Source organism: Stegastes partitus, unplaced genomic scaffold (assembly GCF_000690725.1).
Source record: "Stegastes partitus isolate 25-593 unplaced genomic scaffold, Stegastes_partitus-1.0.2 Scaffold257, whole genome shotgun sequence".
In the NCBI taxonomy this organism is placed as follows: Eukaryota; Metazoa; Chordata; class Actinopteri; family Pomacentridae; genus Stegastes; species Stegastes partitus.
In genome coordinates, this window is record NW_007577988.1 from 29241 (window position 1) to 53142 (window position 23902).

General features: G+C 40.8%; 1 protein-coding gene across 1 annotated transcript in view; it reads right to left on the bottom strand.

The window, feature by feature from the left end:
* The window catches only part of LOC103357515 (plasma membrane calcium-transporting ATPase 2), a gene marked incomplete at its 3' end in the record, with an annotated part of 42449 nt that extends 20224 nt beyond the window's left edge, over positions 1-22225 (bottom strand). The window contains exon 1 of the mRNA XM_008282100.1: positions 22027-22225. Coding sequence (XP_008280322.1) covers positions 22027-22225 — 199 coding nt within the window. The remainder of the gene's footprint in view (positions 1-22026) is intronic.
* Between the last annotated feature and the right edge of the window lie 1677 nt (positions 22226-23902).

Below are 23902 nucleotides of genomic sequence, written 5' to 3' on the forward strand. Positions count from 1 at the left end.
TGGCTGCTCTGGCTTCCAAATAAAATGTGCAATGTGAGTTACCACATCGTACAAAATTAATACAAAATGCACAGTGTCTGCCCACCTTTAAAGGTCTGTAAAGTGTTGCAGGTCATGGCACTTAGTTAGACCTTTAAAGGCTAATCCTAATGGCTGCAGTAGCTGACAGACAATAACTGGTACATTGCCAAACTGCTCAGGGTGAAACTCACGCTCTATAATTTCCATTCTGCTAGTGTAAGTACGTAGACATAAATAGATTCTCACTGTCATTGTTGGATCACAGGCTGTATTGAACGGATGTCTCATACTGCACCAAATGTTACATACCAAGCATATGCCTACTGTTACACCCCTATTCTGCCACTTTTATCTGCATTCCAGTCTGACATCATGGACATTAGACTTCTTTGGCCTCCAGGCAGTTCTTTATAGCGCACAATATTCATTTTATTAAAGCAAATTCTTTACAGTTGGAAATTTTTGCTTTATGATTTTTGCAGTTTTTCTGAATCCAAAGCAACACTGACAATGATCACGTTCTGCGCAAAAGGGTTCAGCCTGTACAGTTTTTGTTGTATTGATTTTTTTCAGGGGGTCAAATAACAGCCCCATTTGACAAAACTGCACTGCGATTGATTCTATATGTTTTATCTGGATTCTAATCTGAAATAATGGAACTTTAATGTAGGTATAGCATGCCATATTACTGCACTATATAAATAAATGGTCATATATCTAACTACCTTTGTTGCAGCTACAAGGGAAATCACTCTTGAGTCAGAAACTGCTGTGGACTATAAACTATATGTACATCAAACATTCCCATATTGAGGTAGCATTAGGTGCATTATGCACGTTAATGGTCTCTGTCTTCAGATAAAATTATTCATGAAAGATAATAGGTGTAGAAACAACATTCTATCAGTGTAGAACCATTATCTGTTTGCTGAGCGCACACATAAGCACAGTGTGCATTTCACAGTGTGTGTCTCTCTCTCACAGACATGACCACACCATTATGTCATGCAGGGTGCGTCACTGGGTCTCCCAGGAGTGGCCCTGGATTGTACCTGATAACATTGGTGCTGCATGACAATGCTACACGTGTCAACTCATATACCAATGACTTAACATCTACAGAAAACAACTGATCTTCTATTTGATGGCGGAAAAAGCAGGAGAAAGGCGATGACGTGAAAAAAGTAATATTTAAATATTTCAAAAATGAGAGAAAATGAAAAAAAAGAGAGAGAAGGAGCGACAGAGAGGGAGAAAGTGAGGACAGAAGGAGGGCAGGCTGAAAAGAGAACAATTCCCACCTCCTACGTTGGAGAATGCCCTGGTTACAAATAGATCAGTCTATAAATAGCCTCATTATCCATTCTCTTTTAATTGTCTCTGCTGTGGAGATCAATGGGAGAGCATGCTAGGTCTCCTCACAATCTGCCTCACATCATAAGCACACACATGTTGGTGTGTGTAGATGTGATTGCGCGAGTGTGTGTTTGGGTCCGTGAGTCGTGACCACCTGCGTGTGCGTCGTGTGTGTAATAAGGCTGGTCATGCATGTCTGCGGCTGCTTGTGCTGTCACAGGATAAAATTACAGCTGATATTATCCAGCATTAGCCAGTTCAAGTTGGTTACACATGCACATATACACACGCAAACAAAGGCAGCCATGTAATGTATATGAATTTGTATGCATGGATGCACACATTTGTGCATATTCACGTTTAGCTTTGTTTAACTTTTTCCCCAGGTTAGAAAAATGTCAAACACAGCTTTCATTCATATTTCTATCCAATAATCCATCTACAGATATGTTTTTTTTTTTTCCTTTCCTATACGGAGGTCCAAACAGCAGATACACATGCTTATCCTCAGCTCCACATTTATTGCATCTGTTCAGGGACTCAGGGGCTAGTTATAGCATGCAAAACACCATTCTGCACAGGGGCGGCAATCATTTTACATTAAATTCCAACATACTCTGTGTAATGGTGCCTTGGTTAAGAATGACTTTTAACCTTGTCAGATATCTAAAATACATTCTCCTTAAATGCCCACGAGATGTGAACTATGCTGGAATCAATCTCCCTAATCATTAAATACTCAGTGCTTCCAGGAAAAGCCTCTGCTATGTTATCATTCCTTCCTGGATCGCTGATTACAAATACTGCTTACTGAAAAAGATTAATTTGCCAGATTATGAAATATTGCAGGCTAAATACTGTCAGCCCACCTAACTGCTCTGGCAATGGATTTTGAGGAGGCAGTGAGAGGGCAGAAAAACTGTGGTGATACACAGATTAGTCATAGCATTCTCAGAAAGGATTAAGGCTGATTGCAAAAGGAGTCTTTGTGCGACACTTCATTACCAAATAGTGAAGCCGGAACACAACAAACTCACTGACTTCAATAACTGTTGTTAAAATATAAAGAAAAAAAAAAAGGCATGGCTGAATCATTTGTCAGAACACCTATGGAGTTATAACATTTAGAATCAGAATCTAACTGGAATTACTGCACTTTATCAGTCAAACAAATTAATCAGCTAATTAAATCAAAATCCAATTAAATCTGCATTGTGTCCTCTGTACTTCTGACTTGGAGAAAAGTGTCCCCATGACTTCTTACCATTGCTGCCTTGATAACTTTGACTCTTTATACTTTTGCATTGACTCTCCCCTGCCATGTCTGCAACACTCCATGACTTTAACGCTCCCCACACTGGCTCCCTGTTTGCTATAAAATTGATTTCAAAATCCTGCTGTTTATCTACAAATTGTGCTATCTCTGAAGCTGTTCCAAAAAATGTGGAGCTGTCTTCCAGCTACTATTTGAGGCTTTGAGTCATTAGCTTTTTAACTGTACCAAAGTTAGGTAGCTCCGATTTTACTGCTGATATCTTTGTGGGTCTGCGTTATCACCATGTGCCATGTATGACAACGTGACTGTTGTCTGTGTTGACTCTCAGTTAATAAGGTCCTGGTTGGTCATTCAACAACTTTAGTAAAAAGCTACTGGACTTCTCTTTTTGGTTGATTTGTTTTTACTGATGATGGGTCAGGTGAGTAAGGTACCTTTACTCTTAATCTTAAATCTCTTACATCCTCCGGTTTTCCTCTGTGTGCAGTACAACTGTGGTGAGTAAAGTGCTACATATGTCGACTATATATATTAAATGTACAAGATTAATGATGGGAATAAATAGGAAATGCCTGGTATGATGGATTTGTTTATTTTTATTTTTTTAGTACAGTTCATTGTGATGTTATTAATTAAGGTTTGAATGGTAAAATTTATAGTAATTTAATAGACAAACTGGCTCTAAAAGCGGCTGCAAAGTGGCTCGGTGGTTAGCACCATTGCCTCGCAGCAAGAAGGTCGCCAGTTCGCATCCCAGTGAGGACACCCACATCTTTCTGCATGGAGTCTCCATGTTCTCCCCATGCAGCGTGGGTTCTCTCCGGGTTCTCCAGCTTCCTCCCACACAGTCCAAAAACATGTTGAGGTTAATTGGTGATTCTAAATTGTCTGTAGGTGTGAATGTGAGTGTGCTTGGTTGTCTGTCTCTAAGTGTAGCCCTGTGATAGACTGGTGACCTGTCCAGGGTGTCCCCTGCCTTCACCCTCAGTCAGCTCCAGCCCTCCTGTGACCCGAGTGAGGATGAAGCAGTGAATAGATAATGGATGAATTGATGGATGGCTCTAAAAGAAACGTCTCTGCTGTCGTACCACAAAGTTTGGCACTGAGGCTAAACAAATGCTCCTTCCTCTCACTATAATGTTTTTACAATAATATATTGTTCCATTAAAAGTCCAATGATGAAGATAACTTTTAATATTAAAAATATTGAAAGCAGCTAAACTGATAGCAGTTCTGTTATTCTGTTACATTGTTTATGAAGCAGAAATGCCAGCCTCCAAAAAATATTATTTACAAAGATTTGCAAAGGTATAACTTTGTTTCTCTCCTCTTCTCCACTGTTGTTACTCTATAATTAATGCGCAATGCACAGAACTGTCAAATGCTGCAGGATCTCTGATCAGCTTTGACAAATGGTACCTACCTAAAATCATGTATCCAAATAGACAAGACAGGACATGAAAAGGAAAGAAGAAGGGGAAAAAAAACTTCACGCCATCCTTTCTGCCTAAGCCAAAATGGGATTTTTAAAAAAAGAAAAAAAAAAAATTCAGTCAGAGGGAACATGATGGCATATTTTAACAGTTGCCCTTTTTTTTTGTCAGTGACTAAAAATAGATCTCCATGGAAACACTATGCATCCCACTCGTTGAGTGGAAATACCCGCGACTCTGAACCTTGGAGGAAGTGTGAATATGTAAGTAAGAGTGTGTCTATTCGTGTGTGATCTGTATGCGTGTTTTGTGTCCGAGAGGATGCATGTATGTGTGCATGTGTGCACAGCGACGCTCCAGCGAAGGAAAGACAGTAAAGAATGAATGGACGTGTTGACCTCTAAATGTCCTTGCTACGTCACAGTGGTGCAGGAAGCAAAATCTGCATTAATAAAGGAAAAAAATACAAATACAAAAATAAATCAGAATGAACTGAGCAAAATAATATTTAAGGTGCTACTGGGTCTGAGCTGAACTTACCCCCACCACCACCCCCCCACCTGCTCTCAACTTTTTTTGCCCTTCACGTTACTGTGCGCTACTGTGTCCAACCAAGATGAGTCGCCATGGCAACAGGGTTCTGCGATGATGATGATCATCATCATCATAACAACGCAAAGTATTGATGCTTTTGTTCTGCAGCAAATCAATAGCTTCAACATGTATTCTGAGCTTTCACCATTTTAAAGAGAGAGAGAGAGAGAGAGAGAGAGAGAGAGAGGGGAATAAAGAGGGAAGACAGAGAGGGCTGAAGTGTGACTCAGAGAACAAGAGTGAGAAGCAGAGAGAGAGAAAGAGAGAGAGAGAGACGGGGACGGAAACAAGAGAACGAGAGTAGGCTGGATGTGGAGTAACTCTATGAATAATAACCCATCAGCAGCTAAAAGGTGGGTAATTATCATGCTCTTATTAGAAGAAGGATTGATGAAGAAATGTGTCACAGTGTCCTTGAGAATGACCTCCATAATAATGACACCATTTTGTGCCATAAAGCAGTAGAAGCTTTGGTACTGCATGTACCTAAGGAGGAACATAGATGTAAAATGGCTTAAAGGTGCAAGAAGGCATTTTAAAATCTACTAGGGTATGTAAATACAAGACAAATGATGAATAGGGGGAGGCAGTGGGACAGAACTGAGACTCACACAGGAAGATATACACAAAGACAAGAAAGCCAAAATAAATGAAAAGCTTTGTATCTTTCAATAATCATCATCTTTAGAGACTCCTCTTGTTTTATGTCTATGTATGAATTCCTGTACATGTTTTTCTTTTAGTCAAAGAACTGTGTGGAAGTCCATTTAGAGCGACTGGAAATAGGAGTCAAACAACTTGGCCATTAAGTTAACTGTCATTTGGTTTTCTTGTAACGGACAATATGTGTACAAATAATAATGCAAATAGTTCATAGTTTACTGAAACTATTTAAAATATATTCACAGTAATTTTAGTTTCATGTATTTTCTGTACCCTGCCTTCGCCCTAAGTCGGCTGGGATAGGCTCCAGCCCCCCGCGACCCTAGTGAGGATTAAGCGGTGTATAGATAATGGATGGATGGTATTTTCAGTAGAAAGCAACTGGACTTGAAGACACTTCACCTTTCATCCGAGAGGCTTCTGTAGTTCTGAACTGAAGCTCCCTGAATTACCGTGACATGGATGACTGACAATCTACACAGACATGTATTTTTAGGTTTAAGTTTTTGTTAATAGAGATAAAACTAAAGCTTAGAGAACCTCACAAAAATAATGTGAGATGACAGAAGTACAAAGGAACCTCCATCCACTGGGTCTGTTTCCAGCAAAGAGGACACAGTGGGATTCATCCTAAATAATATTTACATGTTAGAGACTATACAGACGAGTCACACATGAACAGGAATGACTGAACATGTGTGTCCATGAATGTCTATAATGAACTACTTTAAACAACCAAGCGGGGCACTGTTTGGAGAGAATCCGGTCCCAGTCTGTGGATATAAGTTTAGCTTGAAGACGCTTCATCAGCAGTGGGGAATTTAAGGAAATTACATAAATCCTTCATGTGAAGGGGGCCACACCCAGTAACAGAGCCACTGCTAAATGAAGAAGCCTCTTTTGTCCAGGGAGGGACACTTTAGTTTAAAGAAAGGCTTTGTCTTATTGTCTTATTTGGTTTTGTCTTAGATTTGCACACTGGCCTCCGTCCTTTGCTCGCAGTGTGGTTTTATGTGCAATGATTGTCTGTGTGCTTCACATCCTGTCAAGATTCACAGAGCAAGAGGCCACAGCAGGCGGCTCTCTGCGAGGAGTTGATGTGACGTGTCTTCAGAGTAGTAAGCAATCTTGCACCGTTATGTACAGACCATTGAGCAGTCACATTCTCACAGGCCAAACATGCAAGCAGACATACTGTATTGTAGTATGTAAACAAACCACCGAGAAAATGCTTTCATTTCATGAGCAGTCAGCGGGTCACGCGAACAGAAATGCATGCTCACATGCGCCAACATACACACAGCTCTGTTATTAACTCCCCTATGGACAGACCTATCTAAAAGTCAATGGACTAGAAAGTGACACTGTGCAATTTCTGCCACTGTGCCTTTCCTATCTAGAGAGTACACCATGCATGCGTGTGTGTGGTTATATGTGGCACCACGTTACAACCTGTTGGTATGTATGTTTCTGCAAAATAGAAGACCAGTTCGACGTGGGAGTTACACATATGTTCATCAGTCAGCAGATCACTCAGAGGAGCTTTGGTCAAAGGTGCTGATTTTACAAGAAAAAAGGTTAAATGAATAGTTTGATATTTGGGGAATGCACAAATACATTTGATGTCTTGCACAGAGTTAGATAACACTCCGTCTAGTAAATATGAAGCTGGAGTGAGCAGCTGGTTGGCTTAGCTTTGTACAACTAAGACTGGGAAATGGAGGAGAAAAAGCTAGCATGGCTATTTCCGGAGGTAACAAAATCCATCGAACAGCAGCTCTAAAGCTCAAAAGTATATGTATGTATATTCTGTTTGTTTAATCCTTACATTAAAAGTGTTTTTTAAAAAACTCAGAGAATGCTATTTCAATGTTTTATTGCAGCTTTCATGTCTGACTATTTCTGGGACCTGTTGCCATGCAACTAAAGGGAACTTCACTAAGTGTCTGCATTTACCCAAATATCAAACCAAGCACTGAGACTTGTGCAGCACTTGTGCAGCACATCCTCCCCAGCTGAACAAAGTGTGCAGCAGTGAATTCTTAAAGCTGGTCACTGAATTGACTATTCTGATGAAGTATTACAGGTCTTTTATTGTAAAGATCAAGAGACTGCTGCATCTAAATTTGCTCTGTGATATAATTTGCATTCCCTATTAAAAGGCACAAATGCCAGTACAGTTTTTAACAGTCTCCCAACAACCAAAATTAAATGTACGTTGCAATGCCGAAAATAAAATATGCAACTGTGAGTGTGTATGTGTGTGTGTTTGTGAGTGTGTGTGTGCTTGTGTGAGTTCATGTATGCGAGTCTGTGGGGGCAGTTGTACAAGTGGGTGAGTTTTGCTGTCAGGCACTGTGCTCTATGAGTCTGACTCATGCGAGAAATGGCAGAATGGAGTGAGACAACACAGCTCACAGCTCTCTCTTCGACACACACGTATATATACACTAAAAGCACACACACACACACACACACACACACACACACATACCACTCGCTCTGTAGGATAAGTGATAATTATGAGCATTCGTACATTGCAGCACTTGCACAGTAAATGAATGAATAAGCGAAAGAATTTTTATGTCTAAAAGAAGGGCCAAACACTGAATTGTTATGTTCCGACACAAAGTACGCAGGCTGTCTTGTTTCTATGATCATACTTTTTAGCAGTTTGATTTTTCATCCAAAACCTGCAGGTTTTAACGCTTTTTTCTTCTTTTTTTTTTAAATGCCAACATTACTACCATTTACCAAAGCCAGAAGCTGCAAAAACAAAAAGAATTATTGTATAAACTACGACTGATGGTCCTTGAACTACTCATCTGTGACATGCTACCTTTTAGAAAACTCTTGATATTTAATCAAAATCATTTTTCTACATGACCTATTTAATTTTCCAAATGCAACCCATTTTCAGAATTCAGGTTCTAAAAAAACAAACAAAAAAAAAAACCCCCCGGGGGAACTGATGCAACCAACAAGTAATTAGTTATTCAGCTGCAGCCAACAGCTACATGACAAACAATCAAGGTCTTCTTGGCTGAACTGCAGGCTGTGTTTTCATAGAAACATTAAAAACATAAGCAGTGAGATATTTATACTATCGAGAGTCACCTTTTTCTTTTATCTTTTTTTTTTTCCAGTGGCAACAACTGTGGGCATGTTCATTCCAGTTTTTTTTTTTTTTCGAGTGTGGTCAAAGAAATGATCAAAGAAGTCAAACTCACTGTGTCACACTGCACAAAATACATTTTAGAGTTCTTCCTACATCCAGCCATGGTTATGCTGTTTCTATAGAGGTGCAGAACTTCATATTGCAGAAAAAAAAAAAAAAGAAAAAAAAAAGAGCCCTCAGTCAGTAAAAATGTGAGTTAAAAATGCCCAGAAATTGTTAAGGGTTCAGAATATTAAATTGAGAAAAAGCTAATTAGGTAATGCTTAGTAAGAAAAGCAGCTCTTCACAATTACAAGCCGCCAACAACAACAACAAAACAACGACAAAATAGACGTGGTTAGTACAGGTTGCTCATATCACTGAATTTGACTGCCTAACAGTTTAACATACACCTCTCAGAAAGTCTTTTTTCGAGGCCTGGAAAGCTGCACATCAAGAGCAGCATGGAGGGGGAAAACTAGAACAAGATGATGGTGACTCATATGGAATGAAGGCTTCAGTGCATATGGTCCTTCTCAAAATTCATTACACAGTTATTGATTGGGTGAAAATGATGTGCATGGATGAAGTCCACTTTGTATCACGGATCTGTGGGTATGGGAGGTCCTGCTTGCCAATGACCTTTTTTTTTATTTATTTTTTTTAAATGAAGAAATACTTTTGGGCAGCATGATTTGTCATAATAAGATCATGCCACTGCCATGTTTGCATTTAGTGCATTTTGTAGAGAAGCGCTCCAAATTTCTTCTTAAGCTGTATTAACAAGTGAGTTTGAAATTGGAGATAGACACTGCATTTCTTATTAAAAGACTGAATCAGACAATTGTGTTTTGTTTTTTTTGGTTTTCCTTTTTTGGTGTTAACTGTGGGACCCCAGTGTGCATGCATGCTTAGTCAACCCGCCACAAGTGACCAAAAGTGAAAAACAATAGAAAAATGTGAAACTTTTACTGAACTTGCTGGTCTCTTTGTGTATCTGTTCCACCACCTGAGCCTCGAACTCAAATGTTAGCTGGCCCGACTGGCCTACATGTGGACACAACATTAATGAGACATCTGTTTACCTGTGTGTGTGGCGAAGTATGCTTTTGTGTGTGGGATGGAAAGAGCACAGAGACAGTAAGAGTGTGTGAGCATGTTTAGGCACAACTGCTTAGTAATAAGCTCAAAGTGTAATAGGGCCAGTAACTTCATCCTGTAATGCCAGACTGTTCAACCATTCATTCATCAATCAATCAATCAATCAATCAATCAATCAATCAATCAATCAATCAATCAATCAATCAATCAATCAATCAATCAATCAACATGCATCCATCTTTCTTCCTCATTCATCCATAACTAATCTGTCTGCCATGTATTTATTTATGGCATTCAGCTCAATGCTAAGTCAATGTAAATTCAGCAATTCCCTGCTTTTATTTCTTTTTTTTTTTATGTCAGTCTTATGATCTGTTGCTCACATTGGTATTGTATTTTCATTTACCAAATAGTAATAGATAGGTTGATTAATATTACACATCTGTTGCCGTCCAGTTGCTGTAACAACGCAACCCATCTTTCATTATTACTGTCTCTTATACATGCAAACATGGAAGGGACACATCATCTGCTGCTCCTCTCATGTGTGACCGGGCTGTCGCTGCAGCTATATAGCAGCTGCTGAATGCATAACTGCAGAAATATAAGCAGATTTCGGCATCTTTAATATTACTGCAGATTTAGCGCTCATAAATAACCATACTGCACATTCCCATCTATAAATAATAGTCTGAATCACAAGTGACTTTATCATTTTAAATACTCTCCCAGTTAAGTAATGAGATGCTAATGGAAAAATCCAAATTCAAAAAAATTTAATCTTTCTATAAATTTGGCTCTGTGGCTTTAGCCGACCACAGCAATTAAGGAGCACATGTACACGAACATTTGTAGCTGCACACAAGCACAGTGCACACACCGTTGCACAAGTCAACAACCCTTCCCCCTGGGAGTGAAAAGGGAGAGCATCCTGGGCCAAGAGGCTGAAAGGGAGAGTGACAGTGGTCTATCTGCTGTCTCCCATCTGGGTGTCAGTCTCTGGTTTCGCCCAGGGGCTCAGATAAGCACCGGACACAATAGGGACAGCTATTAAAATTCAAACTACCAGAGAGAGTCATGAAATAGTCATGACAGGTAAGGGAAATCAACACACTCTAATGTGTCCCTTATTATCTGTCTGCCTGGAACTGCAGGGAAAATATACTGTTTGGTTTAGGTGCTGATGATAAAGGAAGAAAAAAACAGCAATTAGATGAAAAGGTAGAACAATACATTTAAATGGTGACCTACGAACAACAACATTATTAATAATACTTTATTTAGCAAAAAAAAATGTGATAGTACCACAGACTGTTGCAATAGAAGCTCACACTCACTGACTCTGAGGAGAGAGTTGAAAGAGTATTGATCTCTCCCTGTGCTATGCAGTAGCATTCTGATTGAACTGTAATGCGACTAAGCCCATGAAACTCCATCCAAAAAGCTCCATCTGCTGCAAAAATGGATGCATGTCCTTTAATGTTGCTGACATTAAACAGATATTCTTGGACTGTATTCTGCACAGTAGATTTTTCCACAGACCACTAATGTAAGGCTATAGTCACTGATGCCAGGGCTACATTTACCTACTGTAACAACATGTTACCCCCCCCCCCCCGCAACCCTAATGAGGATTAAGCGGTGTATAGATAATGGATGGATATTATATTTAGGGCTGCAAGGTGGCTCGGTGGTTAGCACTGTCGCCTCATAGCTAGAAGGTCCCTGGTTCGCATCCCGGTGAGGAAACCCACATCTTTCTGAGTGGAGTCTCCATGTTCTCCCCGTGCAGCGTGGGTTCTCTCCGGGTTCTCCAGCTTCCTCCCACACAGTCCAAAAACATGTTGAGGTTAATTGGTGATTCTAAATTGTCAGTAGATGTGAATGTGAGTGTGCTTGGTTGTCTGTCTCTAAGTGTAGCCCTGTGATAGACTGGTGACCTGTCCAGGGTGTCCCCTGCCTTCACTCTAAGTCAGCTGGGATAGACTTTTCATAACTCATAGGAATTATTACTTTATTATTTTACTTTTGTTTTGTTTTTTTAATCTACTATTCAAATAGTTGTTTAAGTCTTCCATAAATCCAACTGTTATGTTTTGTTTAAAGAATTACAATTATGGCATGCCATGTGAGGATTTAGTGTAAAAGAGATTACATTTTATGTACAAATTACCCTTTAAAGACTCCATTAAATCATGACCTGTATGTATTTACTGGATACAACAGCAAGATGCTGAATGATACTGTCACAAGAGAAGAGCTAGATTAGTACAAGAGGCAGAAATGATGTGTATGCACATCAGGCAGTGTTTGAGTTTGGTGCTTTGATCCTCTGCCCTTGGGTAGGTGTGACTATCTCTGTAGCAGGATTCCTATTCTCACAGGCGAGAATAAAAAGAGCTCAGCTTCTGTTTTCTTTACGCCAATGGGCAAGGCCCAGATGTATAAGCTTTAAAGGTTCAGAAAAGGTAAAATTCCAAGTTTCCGTATCCCTGTTTTTGCTTGTGTTCTCTGCCGTGGCGTGGTTGTTATGGATTATTCTGCTCTACAGTAGGTATACACCCAAAGATGAGAGACAGCTGCTCTGTGCCCTTGAGCAAGGCAGGGTTGGATCTGGTTCAAGACTGTATCTGTTTATATGCCCTTGAGAAGAAAATGCTGTCTGTCTGTGTTGGCAGCAGTGGTAACACCCTTGTTCTGCCCCACAGCGGGAGAAAAGAGAGGAGTGAGGTCAACTCAGGAAAAAGAGCTGACATGGAGAAAAACAAGCCGGTTATAGCCCCGGACTCTGCATATCCAGCTGAAAGCATCGCCACGCCTGTCAACTCGGTATCCATACTCCTGGCTTCCACCAGCCAGTTCAGATTCAAGACATTTCAGAGGACAAGTCTGGATGCAGATACATGACGGTACCCTGGGACACACACACATTTCGAGATGTCAAGTTCTGGCATGGAATTTTTAAACAAATTACTTATTTAAGGAACAACTTTCATGCAGACCAGAAAAAAGTAAGGAGGTGATCTACTGGCCTGGTGGTGAACTTGTTTAAAAAATCAACAATCACCTGTCCCTCCAGTGCCTTGGAGCACGAACTGTCATCAGGCCTTCAAGACAGCCAACTAACATCTATGTTTATACTCAGCAGGGAGAGAATCACACAAGTAAGGAAATGTATTTTGTGGCCTTGATAAAAATGTTTTAGTAATATTCACCAGTGAATTTAAAGCCAGGGTCATGAGGATGCCGCTAAATAAATGTAGTAACCTGCACACTCACTATATGTGCAATAAAGCTGTCGTATGAAGCTGTTTTCAAATGAACTGAAAACTGAACATTTGAAGGTTACTCCAAAGATTCATGCAGTTCACAATTGTTTATTCAGCACTGGGTTTATTTACCATTGGTCAGTTTCAGATCTGGAATCTATCGAGACACTCACACTTAGTTTTATATATCCAGTCATATGTACTGTACACCAATCTGTACACTATAGTAGGCACTCACACAGTCAGACATACTGTATACGGTCGTGAGTCAGCAGCAGGCTCCATGGGAGCAGGCCAGTAGTCTGGTTTTTGGCATCTGTCCTCTTAATTCAGTCAGGCATCTCTTGGGACAGCTGACTTCACTGCTGGCCATGTCCAGCATCTGTGCGTGTGTGTGTCTGCACTTGTGTGTGTCTACACACAGTATCTGTCTGTGCGACAGTTCTTCCTAAACAGGGTTCTAAATGGAAAAAGTTATCTGCATATATGTACTTATACAGAAAGCACAACGCACGTAACAAACACAACAATTGTTGTTGCTTGTTTGATTGTTGTTTCCTAAGATTAGATTAAATTAGAAGAAGAAAAATCAACTTCTCTTGTTCATCAAAGCCAAATTCCATTGTAAATGATATACTTGTTATTATTTGTTATAGCACACTGGCTTTGTAACTGATACGGACCACTATTGATGTAAACAGTTTGATGTTAATTTACACATTGAATTTGTTTTTTTCTAGAGAGAAAAAAAAAAGTCTAATTCTAGACCAGGGATGGTTTTCAGAGGATATCTAATTGATAAAAATTCTCTTTTAGTCCGAGGCCCTGTTTAATCCCTGTCTGGGAAACAGCCCACAGTGAACTTCTCTAGAGACATATGAAAGTCTGAGTATTTGAAAAGCAATTGCACTTCACAATACATCCCAGAGGAAACATTCACAAGCTATTATTATGTTTCTACACCTGCACATCTACACTGAATTAAAAAGTGTGCAACGCTTTGCAATGAGGCACGCGAATGGTTAACTTTATTAGTGCTTTAATATGTAAGCAGGAAGCTACATAAACCTTGTTGGTTGCTGGGTTGAAGCTTTCATTGTTTTTCAGTTTTTTTGTCCAGCCATCAAAGCTGCCGTTATCTCCTTTTTTTTTTTTTTTAACAAGTGAGACTTGTCATGTTACAGTAAAGTGTCAGGCTTGCAGATTTAAATGTGAGTACCGTAGCTAATTTTTAAAAGGTTATAGTTCCTGATGTCTTGAAGTAGAAACCAAGTGATGGAAGGGATCCTTTATGATCCTTTATGAAACACTGCTGTGCTTTCTAACCAATATATAGTTACATGTATCTCATTTCCTGTCGGAATCAGGTTTGTACTGAACAGCTTCAAGGTGTCAGTCTGCTAACTTAATTCTTTGTCCATCTATTGTTAGTAGACTGTCCACAGTACAAAATACAGTCATTTTTAAAGAAAAACCAAAGAAGGTATATATCAGCTGAGCCGCTCCTTAAGACAGCACAGACAGCACATTCCTTTTCCTGCTACATCTTGTTAATGTTGCATACGGAGTGCTAGCACAGTGATTGACCGCTGTGCCACAATACTGCTTCAGTCTGCCTCAAGGTCATTGCTACTATACTGTAGAAGAACACCTGTGTGAGTACTCTTGTGTGTACATACATACACACACACACACACACACACACACACACACACACACACACACATACTCATATATATGTGTGTGTGTGTGTGTGTGTGTGTCTACCCACATTGTGGTTTTGCTTCCTCACCGAGCAAAATGGCTGTGTATCATTCATAATCTGTCCTCTGAGAGCCATCTCTGTCTCCCTTCTCCACTGCCTCCTATTTCATTCTCTCTCTCTTTTTCTTCCTCTTCTAGCCCTTTTACAGAGTCACTAGGGGAGGGAACAAGAGGGGAGTGTGGATACAAGAGGAGGAGACGAGGAGCAGAGGAGTTGCAAAGCAGGAGAAATTGTCCTTATTAAAGAGATGGCAGCTCCATGTGAGAGATCCCTTGTGGGACAGAGATTAAATAGACTGCGTCAGAGGGGAATGCGCTTGTGGTGCTGCGACTGGAGGACGTGATTAGTATGATCATCAGGGATGGAGAGAGGGATGGAGTAAAAAAATAAATAAAATAAAATAAAGGGAGCAGGGAGGAGAGGTGGGATGAGGGACAAACAGATGAGAAGAATGGAGGAGAAGGAAAAATGGGGTTAAAATCAGAAAAGGGGAAGGCGCAGAAATGTCAGACTGAAAGAGAGGAGGGGACGGTGACGGAGGAGTGGGGCAGTGTCCTGAGTTCTGCAGAGAATTCATAAATTTCTCATCACGGTAACAGTAGAAAACATAGGGAGAAGGTGTGTACAGTAGAATGAACAGGAGGAGAAACACAGCAGTGTCTGGATGCTACAGAGGGAAACAGCCTCTGTACACACATGTGATCCTTGACATTATTGTACGGACACAAAGAAATAACCTGGCTGGAAAACATATTTGGAAAACATATTTCTTGACAATCCGTCCTCTATCCCATCTTATTTCTCGCCAGTGTCCAAAGCTCCCATCTTTTGCCGTCTGCGTTGTATGCCGACCGCACACAGTCATGTCTCTGTCCTTGACATCATTGCAATGTCACCAAAGGAAAAATTAATGCAAATGCATCTTGTTTCTAATCATCAGATACACAAAATGTGTGGGACACTGTGGTGTGTGTATGTGGAGGCATTATGAATCTGACGATGGTTTCACATCACATTATGATAAATAAGTTGAGCTTTGCCGCAGAGATTGAATTGTTTACACAAGAACCACCAACAACGTCGTCCCCTGAGAAAAACAAGCTCCGTGTACGATATATTATTTGGCCACCAGACTGTCATAACTGCTGCTAAAGGCAATACAGGCACAATTCTCCCTCTGGGATCTATTCTCAGTCTACTGATGGTCACCTGCATTCCTGCGAGATATTTTTTCTCACTTATCAAAGCCTACTGTGCTCTTACTATTACTAGAGGCGGATCAGCTTGAAGCCAAATTAACTGTTGTTTGTCTCTATTTAAACAACAGCAAATCTGGAATACATTCTGGTCAAAATATATTTTTAATAGCTTGGAGACAAGCAGAAGTTTAAAAACGGTGTGCTACTTTTCCAGCACTATTACATTGTTACCGACTCGGTAAGAGAAGTGAGAGTAGAAGGGGGGGATGATGAAGGTTATAGATGTAGAGCAGGTCTATTTAGGCTACGCTGCACACCGGCCCACTGGGATACCAGCGTCCGACCAGTACACTGAAATAGAAATGGGAGCAGAGGAGAGAGAAGAGAGGAAGGAGGAGAGGTAAGGTGTGGTGAGAGAGGGAAGGATGGATGGGAGATAAAGGGCAGGTGGAGGAGTTGATGAGGAGGAGGCCTGGAGGAGGAGCAGGAGGGAGGGAGAGGGATGTACAAATCGGAAGTAGGAAGGTTTTAAAGCCTAGACAGTCCAGACAGAGGGGCAAAGACACAATATCAGTGACAAAAACAGAAATTTGCACCGTGAAGATGCAGTGCACTGATGAAAAACACAGATGTCTGGGATTTCATAGGTAACAAACCTAAATAACCAATCCTGTCAGTTTACCTGTAGCTTTCTGTACCATCATTCTGCTTCAGAATTATGTTCAAAAATGTGTTGCTTTATAATCACAATATGATGTTAGAGTAATATTATATATATATTCTTCATTTTGATGTTTTGATTTTAAAGAAACAGTTCAGCATGTTGGTAATGTTTGCTTCCTTGCAGAGAGTTAGATGATATTATGACTCTTACACTGCTTTACAAATATGTAAAGCCGGTTAGCTTAGCTTAGCATAAGCAATGGAATGGGAAAACAGCAAGTCTGGCTCTGTCAGTTCTGAATCACGTCTGTTCAAAAAGATTTAAATAAAAACAACTGATCCAGAATCTGAAACCTGAAATCACGGCTTCTATACAGCATCAAATTTACATCTCATTATTATCAGCAATAAAAGAATTATGGTTCCTGTTTTGTTGAAAGAAAGAAAGAAAGAAAAGAAACTGGGTTGTAGTTAACAGACCTGCACCTTGGACTTTTAATTGCAAATCCTGATATGTAGTTTGTCATGTTGTGTAATGATGATTAAACTGTGGGAGCCTCATACCCACACATGAACAAGCTGCAGTTGTCTATGTAGAATAAATTAGATTTTCACTTTCAGAGTCTAATATAATCAGCAAGGTATCAAAAAATAAAAAAATCCCAAATACGTATATCAGAGCCATGTAAGCCTAAAATAGCCCTATGAATGTTCTATGAGGTGAACAAGCGAACAAAACACATGGCTGTGATCCTTGAGGTGTAGCTGTTGTTATTATCAGGTAACCCTACCACTGCCAGTTTAGTCAGGACACAGACGACTAGATGTGGATTTGTGCCAGTAAAGTTAGCATCTGGTTTGGACTTTATCAGAAACAGATGCAAAATGAACTCATGAGGTTTGAAACAGGTGATGTTGCTGGAGATTTGCAGGTGGTGAAGGAGGTTTTGCGTATGTGCAAGGACTCAGATCAAATGAACTAAAGACAGAAGAGAAGTGGAGGGACGTAGGCAGTAGGGATGCTGAAATGAGGCGTGGTGATATCATAAAGGGCAAAGAAAAATATTAGAAAGAAAAGAGGTGAGGGTGAAGGTATGAAATTGAGAGATCTCATTTGGTTGGAAAAAAATAGTTCAGTCCCAGACTGAATGTAATATAAGTTATGAAAAACACTTGGACTGAATCGGATTGAAATCCTTTTGACTTTTAAAAGTTCCCATTGCATTAATTAGTATTTAGTGCTATCTCTATCCGGCATGTAGCACTACAGCCCATCATCGTGGTGACTGAAGCCATACTGACATTCAGCGCTACAGACAGTGAAGTAGAAGCCTTTTAGGGCTTCTGGTGTGTGTTCCATTTTTTATGATAATACTATGAACAATACCAGATACAACGAGAAAATTAGAAAACATCATTAAAACAATTTAGTGTAAACTTGCAGAAACATGAATGTTAAAACAGTAACTGCTACATTTCCAATGGTTATTTTGTCCTTACAAGCAGCTACATGAATTCCTACAAAAGGTTACCGCTGTAGTTTTGTGAGGTGGACAATTCTTGAGCTCTACACACATCTATATTTACCTCTTTTTTCTTGCAAATGTCTGGGTAAGAACCCTCCTACCCTCCCACACAACATCAAAGGCTATAGATGCCTTGAGCACCTCTCCATCAAGGAATGGCTGAGCGCTCTCTCACAATTCCTTGCTCCCTTCCCAGGGGGGAACCTACCATCGTGCTGCAGTTCTCTCTTGAGAAAACAGTTGTACTGTCAACACCCACCCAACATCTTCTCTTCTGTCTCAAGAGAAGGGGGTCGTATACTAAATAGCTTCGTGCCATTTCATCTCAGAAAGCAAGCTGTATCTCGACATCCCATATGGCCCCTGAATGACTCATGCCGTTCACCTGCTGGCTGCCTGAAGGAAACGCTGGCCCTTCACCCTGCTGTCACCTACAGTGCAACATGTAAGTACATCCTGGGTGCAGGTATGTAGTACAAGAAACCAAGCTATTGATAAAAATTGAGAGGTAAGAACTGGAAAATCCAGGAATACTTTACATATGTAAAAACATGGCTACTGTCTGTGCTGTTTCCTATTCGTATGCATAATGTTTATCATGCATCATCAGTAAACAGGCTCTAAAACATCTCATTGTGGTCCTTTTTCGCCCCTTTTCTCCTAAACTGTACAACTCCGTGCACTGCAGCTACAGTGCAGCAGTGTCCTTGTGCCTGATGGGTTTAAATGCATTTATCAAGAGAGAAACCTCTTCACCAGTTGCATTTCTATGCTTACGGAGCCATTATGCATGTATGCTGCATAATGCGCGATGGCCATTCACGGACTGCTAGTATCATGTCAAAGAGTCGGTACAGGCTACAGTATAAAGGGGCTAATAGGTCAAGTGTGCTCAGGGCCTCCTACCATCCGATGCTGGCCCCTGGGACATATACACATTACACACTGTAAACATGATGACAGCAAGCATTGCAGAATATCCTAAAGGATAATTGCAATGATCATATTTCTAAGGTAACATATGTTCTGTGGAGCAACAGCTATGATATCTAATGCAAATGAGATGAGATACCGTTACAGATTTTCCAGTCAGTCATTGTTCCTGCGAGAGAAAATAATTTATTAAAAAAATAAAATAACTGTTGGTCCTGCATGTTAGCAGTAGGAGATGACTCCAACCAGGCAAAACATACTGATTTATTTTAAAAAATTAATCCAGTGACAATGTTGAAATATAATATGCAAGCACCTCATCTAGCTGAGTGTTGGACAAAATACACAATGCATTCTGGTAAATCCAGTAAATGACACATATGAAAATAATTATCATTTGAGATAGAATTGTGTTAGCTACTAGTCAACAGAGCATCTTATTTAGATTATGTCTATTTTTTTCATTTCTTTTATTATTTTCATGATTCTTAATTTACTGATTGGACATATCAACCAGAAAGAGCCAGTATGTTACACTGTGACCCCAAATAGCATTAGCTTAAAAAGTCTAAAGTGGAATAAGGAACTCTAATGACATCACATATTTGTTTTATCTAAGAATTTTAAAGATTTTAAATGAGATGTTTTTTGCATTTTTTATATACCTGAAGTAGATTCCTTCTGTGATTATGTACTGTGTTAAGATAATCAGATATAGTGGTACTGTGCAGACAGTACCGGTAAAATGCTGGGTTGAGCAAATCAGATTTCCCATACCAGAAAGCATGTTAATCACTACAATATTCCTGTTTTTATTTCATAAGTTTAATTACTATAGTTTTAGTTTTATTGCACGCCTGCAGGCCGTGATCCTGAGTTAGTGTTTAGCGCACTGATCCAATGTATTGTTCCTGTATCTAATTGGGATGCTCATGAGAATGGGGAAATGAAATTATAATTTTATGTCTGTTATGATAATTTTATTGCTACTTCAAATTCAGTTTCATTCCAGTATCAGTGGAACACTGCAGGGATTGTTTCACACTGATGTTGCAAATAAAGTGATGAGCAATATTCACTGTCTCGCCACTATTAGGTGTACAGCTAAAAAAGTGGTAGCATTAAATAAAATATAGCATAAGCTTGCATATTTTAACAGTCACTGCTTCATGTTCCCATTAATATCACATTTGATCAGAATTTGCAGTCATATCTAAACTGTGGACAGGCTCTTGGTATATAATATGGTTTCACATACATCTGTTTTTACTTCTCCTTTCTAGCAGGGTCTGCCTAAGACCTTCCCACTCTCCCTTTCTCACAGCATCAAAGACTGTCAATGCCCTGAGCTCCTCTCCATCCTCCCAACCCTGGAGGAACATCAATGTCCTGAGTGCTATTTCACAACTCCTTGCTCCCCAACCGGGAGGACCAACGTGTTGCAGCTCCCTACTGTCTCTTGAGAAAACAGTTGTACAGCCAGCACCCACTGATTTTCTCTTTTCTCTCATCTCAAATGAAGCAGGTCATACACCAAACAGCTCATTGCCATCCTTTCTTGGAAACCAAGCTGTAGCCTGACAACCCATCTGGCCCCTGAATGACTTCACCTGCTGGCTGCCTGAGGGAAATGCTAGCTCTTCACCCCACTGTCACCTACAAGGGAACACATAGGTAACTACATTCTGGGTGCAGGTGTACAGCACATGGAACCAGTCTACCAAGAAAACTGAAGAGCAACAACCAGTGCTCTATCAGTGTCAGTGCTCATCTGCGCTTTTGTCCTATTCCATCAAATTTTGATTTGCTCTTTACTGAACTCTGTAATGGGGAAGATTCTCTGAATTCATCTGGCTTTTTCTTGCCACAGGCATTACCAGGAGCTGACCTAGAAGTGGCTGGACTGGCTTTAAAAGATCAGGAAACACTATCTTCTTTGACTATCAACCTATAGGGTTACAGGGTACCTCTGATGTCACCCAGGTGACACTACATGCATACTTATCAATGATCCCAATGTCAGGGGAGCTGGATGATTTCCACACTGTTATAAATATTCAGTGCTCAGGTGTAGCTACCAGAGAGGTCCATTTTGTATCCTGGCTGGGAGTGATGCAACAGAATATCAAGCCTTAATGCAATATGTAGTAGAGAATAAGTCATTGCATTTAAATCATGTGTGCATATTTGAAAAGTTTAAAATGGACATTATGACTAAGCTAAGGGATTAAAAATGGATAGAATTGATAAGAGATGTAGCACTAGGTGACTGGGCTGACATCATCACAGCCAGTGTTGTTATGCATTTATTACAGCTTCTTTAAAAGAAGAGCGTGCTTTATTATATTTATTCCACCCATGCCCCTTAGGATAATATTTAGAAGCAGATATTTGGCATTTAACCTGCATGCAGTACTAATTTAACTTTTTTTTTTTTTCCCTAGATATGAAACTGAAAAGGAGCAATAGGAAACCTTTATGGATATGCGATTTTTTTTTTATGCTATCTCATTCCACTCTTGCCCAGTCTACACCTGCAGACACCAGAACACATCCCACTGACCAAAACCTATACCATGCTGCTCCAGCGACCAGGTCCTTAATAAGGGTACGGCTGATTGGCTGAAGAGGAGGATGACAAGGGAGGGTAGGATGCTTTTGCGGGGGAGGGGGATTGAGGCAGGCTAAACTGTCCAGGGAGATTTCTGTGCATACTAAACAGGTCTAACGCTAGCTGGCTGTGAAAAATTTTTATTAGTCCCCTCAAATGGGACTCCCCTCCCCTATGTGCTATTCTGATGCTGTGCTTACGCATTTCTCTAAGTGCTTTACAAGGTTTCTGCATGTCTGCGCTTTTAACACTGACTTTAATGACAAAAAAAAGCATGTGCACCAAGTACATATACAATCCAACATAAAAAAAATACAATGAAAATGTACAATCAACTGCATGTTCCGTAGAACACAGAGGACACATTCCTCAAGATGAGCTCCATCATACAGCAAACACCAGAGCATGCATTTTTACATACACACCCATGCACATGAATAGACAAGCATGAGGACTCACCTTCTGTGGGTGAGGTTTTCAGTCGTTTGCACAGTCCCTCCACTCCCCCGTAGTCCTCCTGGAGCTTGACCACCGCCTCTGTGCCACGCAGCTCCATCAACGAGCGCAGCTCCATGAGCGAGCAGCCGAAGCCTGCCGCATGGTTGCCCTCATTTCTTTGGTTCTTGGCATAAAAATCGCTGTTGGACATGTCCCCCATGTTGTCAGCTAGTCAACTCAGTTATATTAGTTTTTGTTATTGCTTATATATCAGACAAAAAGCTTGCACAACAGCTCAGCTCAGTCTCATCCAGAAAAAAAAAAAATCCAAAATACGTATCAAGCAGGCAACAACAACCAAAAAAAAAAAGGGGAGAAAAAAGAATACCTCTTGTAGGTGAAGTAAGTAGACAGAGAAATTAAAAAGGGGGAAAAAATCCGAGGGGGGATAAATTGACGAGCAGCTTCTCTGTTTCAGGAGAGACAGCTATCAGCAGACCAAAAAAACATCAAAGAGAAGAAACAGAAGAAGAGGAGAGAGAGCAGAAGAGAAGGAGGAGTGGAGGGGACGTGAAAACACAAGTGAGGAGCATCCAGGTAAGCGTTGGACAGCCCCAGTGGTCAGGTCCTGAGAAGGGCAATGAGGGTGGTTCCAATTCCTGTAGGTCTCAGGCTCACCACGGCTGCAGTCCAGACCCGCTCCATGTGTGGCTTCCCATTGCTGCTATTCTGCTGTTGCCTCCGCTGCCTCTCTGTCTCTACATGGTGGTCTTCCCCATCACTGCTACAGAGAGAGAGAGAAAGAGGGAGAGGGAGAGAGAGAGAGAGAGAGAGAGAGAGAGAGAGAGAAAGCGAGAGAGGGACGAATTCAAGAGATGAATTCAAAGAGGACAGAAGGTGAGGGAGGAGCGAGAAGAGAAACAAAAAGAGAGCACAGGGATGAGCGTCGCGTTTCTCAGGGCAGAGGTGAATGCAGCGGTAGATGGTGCACGGCTGAAGGACAGCCTCTCCTGGCTGCTGCAGTAACTGTGCCTCTGCTGTCTATCTGCTGCTGCTGCTACTGGTGCTCCTAACCTCATTCTGAGGACACACCAGCTGACAGAAAGAGAAAGAGAGGCAGAGAGAGAGAGAGACAGAGACAGAAAGAGAAAGAGAGAGAGAGAGGGGGGGACAGAAGCGTGTATTCTTGTGGGGGGGGGGGGGGGGGGGGGGGGTGTGCGGGCGGGCGGGCGGGGGGCTGGGGCTGCTCTGACGACAAAGCGGAGAGGCAGAACGTAACGCTGCTTTGTCACTGGGAGGATGGGCAGAGCCGCTGCTGCTATCTCACCGCCTCACCGCTTGTTCTCCCTCGTTCTACAGTAAGTGACCTCTCCTATGCAGTCAGTTTATCTCACCGATACGTTCCTTTCCACTTGTTGTCTCGTCATGTTTTGTATTGATGAACTGACTCCATGTTTCCTGCCCTCTCCCCTTACAAGTGGCACCTGCTGCAGAAAAGTGCAAGTAAAGGAGGCAGACTGCAATTCACTGATCTTCACATGATTCTGTCTGTAACCAGTGTACTGCACCAATTCATTAGCATTGGGGAAAATGCTGGTGTTCACAGTTCATGTCTGGCTTCTCTAACCGTTCTGAGGCATTTGTTCTTAGTGAAAAACTACATTTTTAAATACAGATCACGCACGTAGTTTTACTCAAAAGGGCCAGGTTAAGTCATTTCCTCTACAGCACGATAATTGAAAGCTACTTAAAAAGACGGGGTTTAATAGACTTCTTGTTCTTGGGTGACTATTTTTAGCACCAGGTCTCATTTTAGTAAAGTAACATGTCACCCACTGCTATAGTGTGGCTCATTTATTTTATTTATTTTTTAATAGTTTCTGGATAGCAATAGAGA